Source organism: Leptodactylus fuscus, chromosome 4 (assembly GCF_031893055.1).
Source record: "Leptodactylus fuscus isolate aLepFus1 chromosome 4, aLepFus1.hap2, whole genome shotgun sequence".
Classification (NCBI taxonomy): Eukaryota; Metazoa; Chordata; class Amphibia; order Anura; family Leptodactylidae; genus Leptodactylus; species Leptodactylus fuscus.
The window spans coordinates 43,190,054-43,196,268 of record NC_134268.1 but is presented as its reverse complement, the minus strand read 5'-3'; the positions used below and the strand labels follow the sequence as shown (position 1 = coordinate 43,196,268).

Here is a 6,215-nt window from a genome sequence, read left to right as displayed (position 1 = left end):
AATGAATTAACCGGGAAACCAAGTCTAGGCGTGGTTCAAAGCGTATGGCTGTACTGACAAGACGTCTCTTGTCGAAACAGCCAAGGGGGAAGTTATATAGTAAATCAGAACCCAAGTGCTGAATCAGCTCTCAAGACGAGGGAGGATTCTCGCAGCTGAATGACTTGTAGTGACATCACTGTTGCACTGCCCCTCACTCCTCTATACCTCTATAAAGGCTCAGGGGCTCCTCACTAGGAATCACTGTCTGCAGCAAACGCCTTCTATTCTGCTGGTAACTGTTGTTCTACTCACAGCAACAATGTGTGATACACTGCTAGGTTCTTGGAAACTTGTAGATTCTGACAGCGACAACTTTGAACGCTTCATGGAGGCTGTTGGTGAGTAGGTTGTCTATCATAAGATGCAGATTTTTGTGTAGTGCTGGAATTTATCAGGTTTGTTACTGTATGTCAAGGCTGGATTTTATGGCATGTTAGTAAACTTGATTTATGTTCACAAGGAGCAGATTTGTTGCAGAAATTGCTGGTATTTCATACTTCTGGATTTCTTTGAAACCCAATCCATGTGCTGTAGCAGGAGCCCTATTCAGAGGCATGGAATGGGTGTTTGGTCTGCAGTTTACCCCAAGTTGCACTTGTTAGTTGTCCTATAGGTCTATCAATATCCAGGTTGCAGCCCCCACAAGGTGCCAGTTCAGAGGGTTTATAATCCAATTCTATTGCACTGATAAACTTGCTACTGTCTGATATAGAGGCTCCTTTATATTTGGGAATTACATTAGCAATATCCTTATGAGCTTCTTGAGGAAAGGTTGGAGAAGGCAAGCTCTGGTGGGGTGTAGAAGTCTCGTATCCTTGCCAAATAAATTGACCACTTCTGTATTGTGCGGGGTATTGGTAACCTTACATGCCCCATCTGTCTAATCTGCTAAAGATGCTTGCCATGCTGCTACTAGAGAATCACTATAGGCTTGCTTGCTTATCACCTACTAACTTCCAGCTCTCTTGTATGCACTGCTTCCTAAACTGACCTTTCATTCTGGACAGAATCCTTATTGTCTTTCTTACTAAGCTTGGGCTTCAGTTTAATCCTAAAAGGTTGGACTATAAATGACAGGTGTTATTTAGCTTGGCTGCAAAAATCTGAATGTGATACTGCAGTCAAGTCCTAGTGAGGCGTTTCATCTGAATCCTCTTGAAGGTCTAGATCCAAAATTCTCCAGTTATAAATGTAACTCCTTATGGTGAAAAACCTATAAACTCAACCGGTGTAAATCCTGACTCTCATGGGGTAGTGCCCTTGATCCTGATATGTTTCGTTATCAGTTTCTGCAGGACTTCTTCCATGCACAGCATGAGGATCTGTCAGCAGAACCCAAATGGAACTCCAAACTTTTTTTTTTTTCATAAAAGTTCTCCACCCCTGGCTAATCCAGGATATTTACTCTGCTCCTGTGACCAGATTTCTAGAAGGAGATGTTAAGTAAACTTGAGCAAATGTGTTTGGCTGTGACTTCACTACACTTCTCAAGTAAGGGCAGTCTATTGTTGTATTGACTCATTGGATTTCATGACCTTGTACGTTGTAATGCAAGTTTATTTAACTTAAAGGTTTTTTTTTTTGTTTTTTTTTGTGAACACTAGTTTTGATAACCTATAAAATTCTGCTTTCTGCAGGGGTGAGTATGCTGACCCGCAAAGCTGTTAAGTGCTTGAAGCCTGATTTCTTCATGTCTAAGAATGGTGATTGTTACACAATGAAAACAGTAAGCACGTTTAAGACCACTGAAATGAACTTCAAGTTGAATGAAGAGTTTGATGAAGAAACTGCAGATGGCAGGAGGGTCAAGGTAAGGACTTGAGATGTGGCGTTTATATAAATGCTACATCTTCTTGGTTGGATGTATGTAATATCTTGGTGTTGGCTTTGTTTTTGGGTTGCATAGAGCCTTGCTATCTGTATTAAGATTGGTTCACATGGCACAATTCTACTCAAGCTCCAAAAATTTTTTTTTTTTTTTCCTCAAGGTCTTAGCCTGAGAATTTATCTTGTAATGGAAAGTTGTAAAAATTCCAAGAAAATCCAGTAATATAAGAAAAATTGCTCAATACTATATAAACAATTCCAAAAAGGAGCAAAATGGGGAAAGAAAAAATATCTAAAACATAACCTTTAATAAAGTCATTTAAAATATCAAACACAGGTATAAAAGGTGTAGCATTTAGCCAAAATAGCTGATAAACATCTCCACAATGTGGTAAATAGCCACAAAAAGACAAGTCACTACAATATAATTAATTAATGGACACGGCGGTCCCACGTCAGGAAAAGAAACCAGTAATTAACAACTCGATCCCTGATATTTCGCCCTCTCCGGTATGTAATTTGAGGCCGTGGTCCTACCACCGGCGCGATATCAGGGTCCATTAAGAGGATCCTCCAATGTTTGTTAATAATATCTCTCACGGGTGCAAAAGCCCCATCATAAGTAGCTATGAGCCTAATTAGACTCATAGGATCAACTCTGGGTGCTGAATTGTCTCCTTAGATACTTTCACCCATGTAATCTGGGCCTGTTACTTACACCTCTTATGATTTCCTATATATTGTATGAAATATAGCGCTCTTACTTTCCCCATCTGTAATGGTTTTCCTTTATTACAGTCAATAGTGACCTGTGAAAATGGGGCTTTAACACAAAAGCAAAAGTGGGCTAACAAAGAATGTACAATTGTTAGAGAAGTGAAAAATTGCCAACTGGTAACGGTAAGTACACAAACTTGCGCATATATATATACATTTTTTTATTTACACTCCAGATCAATACATCTCTATGGCTTGACCTGAACATGCAGGTGTATAAGAACCTGAGGACAAAGTTGTTGGCCAAACAGGTTCAGGTCCATGATGACCACTAAGGCCTCATGTTTTTTTGACTTTAGGTCCATTCACACGGAGTTTTTGGGTGCTGATTCTTGAAGCTGAATCCACGTGGAAAAAAAACGCCTCCCCATAGGGTTCCGCTGGCTTGCCTGCAAAAACCAACGCAGTCAATGGGAGACAGAAAACCATGTCACAGAATTGGCAAAAACCATGCAGAAATTTTTTATTTTCCCCTCCCCCAAGGTCCATACACTGCACTGGAATTAACAAAACTAAATGCCTCAACGCTCCAAAAAACAATTCCCTAATTCCTGAAGCAGATTTTATACTCTCCAAAAAACTCCATGTGAATGGACCCTTTGGCTCAAAAAAACCTGCAGCGATATCTGTAACGCTGCATTTCCACAATGTGGGACATCAGCCCCAAGTCTTCATGACTCCTGACTTGTATGGAACAGCTACTGCCATATGTCTGGTATCTATCAGTAATGTACTGTATAATAATGTCTTTTTCTCTTTTCCTCAGACCTGCACTTGTGACGACGTGCAGTGTGTTCGAGTCTATGAGAAAAAATGATCTTCTGTGAAGTGTAGATTTGGTTCCATAATATAAGCTCAGTTCAATGAGCATCACACGGCTCTGAGCCACTTGGCGACCATCAAAAGCTTCTCTGTGATATCTTGTGGACATCTCTGACTTGCTCTCTGTACACATTAAAGCTCTTGTTCTTCCATTATTGTGTGGCTTTTGTTCTGTAGAAACCTGAGGGCTCCACTGCTGGTTACCAATATGTTAATATTTTCCCAATACCTATACAACGACCCTCCATTCCCATGGCGTAATGCCCCGCGCATTCAGACACGTATACACGTGTCAATGTGAGCGCTCAAAACAGATCCCATTCACTTCAATATGTGCTGGCTCACTTGTGCTACACATTGAAATCAATGGGTTAAAAATCCTCCCATTGATTTCAATGTATAGTGCCTGTAAGCCGGCACCCATTGAAGTGAATGGGATCTGTTTTGAGCGCTCACATTCTGACGTGTATACTTGTCTGCAGTGCCGCACCTCCCATGAGGCCACGGGGAGGGCGGCATTTTTGCTGACCTAAGCCAGTCCAGGACAAGCTGTCATGGACTGGCTTAGGGTCACTGAGTGGTGGATTGGGGAGGCCGCTGGAGCAGCGCTGCTCCAGCGGCTGCCCCTCACGCTCAGGCAGAGAGCAGGTTCCCTCCCTGCCTGCTAAAGACTATCACTCCGTTCGGCCCCACCCCCTCCCTGGGGGGGGGGGGGCGGCTTTCTGACGTCCGCTTCAGGTGGCAGAAAGCCATGGTTCACCCCTGCTTGTCTGAATGCGCAGCGTGTTAGGCTCCGTTCCCACAGAGTATCTGTGGTGGAAGTTAAATGGGAAATCCACTTGCGTGTGTAATCTTCAAAGGCCAAAATCCCTGATTTAGGGTCCATTCACACAGAGGAAAATGGTGTGGAATTTTAGCGCTTGAAGAAAAACCCTCCCAATGGGTTCCTTTTGTCTACTAGAAGAAAAAGAAATCCATTGAAGTCAATGGAAGTGGGTGTTTTTTTTTTTTTTGGTTTTTTTTTTTTTTTTGCACTGAAATTCCGCACCAGATTCCTCACCACTTTCTTCCATGTAAATGGACCCTTAGGGTTGAACTGGGTAATGCTAAAACATGGCCATCTTCTCAATACCCTGTTATTTATCCATTGAAAGCTCTGCTCTTCTTAGGTGTAGTCAGAGGTGGGTTTCAGTGACTGGCAGCCTCCCCCCTGACTACTTAGAGCTGTCAGTCACTGATAGGACCACCTCTCTGACTTATCTATTGAAATCCTCACTATATTCTAAATGGCAAATTCTACTGAGTCTTCTCTACAATGGACTGACTCTTAGACATGAGTGTCCTGATAACCTTGCTTTTCACTAACCTGTACACTGGAATGAGCTGATAATATAGCTGGGTATAGGACCTGCTCCATATTTTGAGGCTCTTCACTAAGGCCTGGACACACCTGCAGAAAACAATGTTTGTGTGGAACCGATAGATGTGCAGGTCTCCATACTTTGATGTCCAATTGCAAAACAAACTATAGCCATGTGAAGGAGGCCTAACATAGAAGGAAATACAGTAGCTGAGCTCTGTGCTAGAAAATGAATAAACCTGTATAGCTGCCTGCTCTCAGATGGGACAGGAATCACCAGATGCGTTCATCTTTTAAGTTGCTCATGTAGCTGCCGGTTCTCCTTACTCTACTCTTTCCATACTACCATATACATATAATATATATTCACTTGGGGAAACTTGTACCCATATCTTAGCTATTATGTGCTTCTTTTTAAAGACAGGACTTAGTCCTAGGATTGCTAAGGCTGACTTTACAAGGGCTCTCTTTGTAGTATAGGATGGTATGCTGTTCACTTGCTGTAGTGCATGTTACTGTGCACTTCTCCTATAGGGTAATGGCCATTACGTTGTTCTATTGGTCTAGTAGAAATGTGCAATTATTACTTTTGCTGCAGGTCTGCATGCAGTATCATGTAAGCCCAGTCTACCTAACTGCTTTAGAAGGGTGAATTGAAGTTAATGTGAGGGGTTTTATTTGTTGGCTTGAACTGGATCTCCCATACACGTCTGAGCAGATACTCATATACTATAAGACCTGGCCATTTCCTCTGGATAATCTTCTTTCTGTCTAGTGTACTGTGTAGAGAATGGCTTTCCTGTCATTGCTGTGTTAGAAGTAAAGCCAAGCATTGTTCGTATTTGCACAGCTTTATAACCTATTGGCTGAATCTGTCGTCGTTTACGTTTGCCAGTGGGCCATGTTTGCCGTGTGTATTCTGCCAACTACATGCACAAGCTCTTACATCCGCTAGTTTAATGAAAGTTGGCTCTTGCAGATTAGAAATGTGATTTCCATAGGTTAACTGTGGGTTAGTATTTCTTCACAACGGCCTCTATCCAAAAATCCTGCCCCTTGTGCTTTATTGCTCCTGATGCTGACCTAGAGCCTCATCCATATTGCACAAAGCCCATTCACCTTGTTCCAAAGCTGCTCAATAGGTCTGAGTACCCTGCAGGACTCCAAGTCATTGACCTGTTCCTGGATTCATTTCATTCTATAACTTTTGATGTGTATGCGCCGACTGAAACCACTCGCAACTTGGAAACAGTTCAGATGACGGTGTCTGAAATTATCAGAGAACCTAATGTTTCAAAACACGAAAGCATGGCGACTTATTTAGCTTACTTGTATACCGCCATCATATTCTGTACTGAAGCGCTACTACAAACCTTGATGTCTTTCA

The 6,215-nt window shown here is 42.1% G+C and overlaps 1 protein-coding gene across 1 annotated transcript; it reads left to right on the top strand.

The window, feature by feature from the left end:
* The first annotated feature begins 234 nt into the window (after window positions 1–234).
* Window positions 235–3,614, top strand: LOC142200261 (myelin P2 protein-like). Its single transcript, XM_075270483.1, has 4 exons — window positions 235–380; window positions 1,680–1,852; window positions 2,668–2,769; window positions 3,413–3,614. The coding sequence occupies exons 1-4, from the start codon at window positions 302–304 to the stop codon at window positions 3,461–3,463; spliced, it is 405 nt and encodes a 134-aa protein (XP_075126584.1). The 5' UTR covers window positions 235–301; the 3' UTR covers window positions 3,464–3,614.
* Window positions 3,615–6,215: the final 2,601 nt, after the last annotated feature.

Coding starts and splice junctions, on each gene's coding strand:
- LOC142200261 (XM_075270483.1), top strand. CDS start 302: ATGTGTGATACACTGCTAGGTTCTTGGAAACTTGTAGATTCTGACAGC. Junction 381..1,679: donor ACGCTTCATGGAGGCTGTTG/GTGAGTAGGTTG, acceptor TGCTTTCTGCAG/GGGTGAGTATGCTGACCCGC. Junction 2,770..3,412: donor AAAATTGCCAACTGGTAACG/GTAAGTACACAA, acceptor TCTTTTCCTCAG/ACCTGCACTTGTGACGACGT.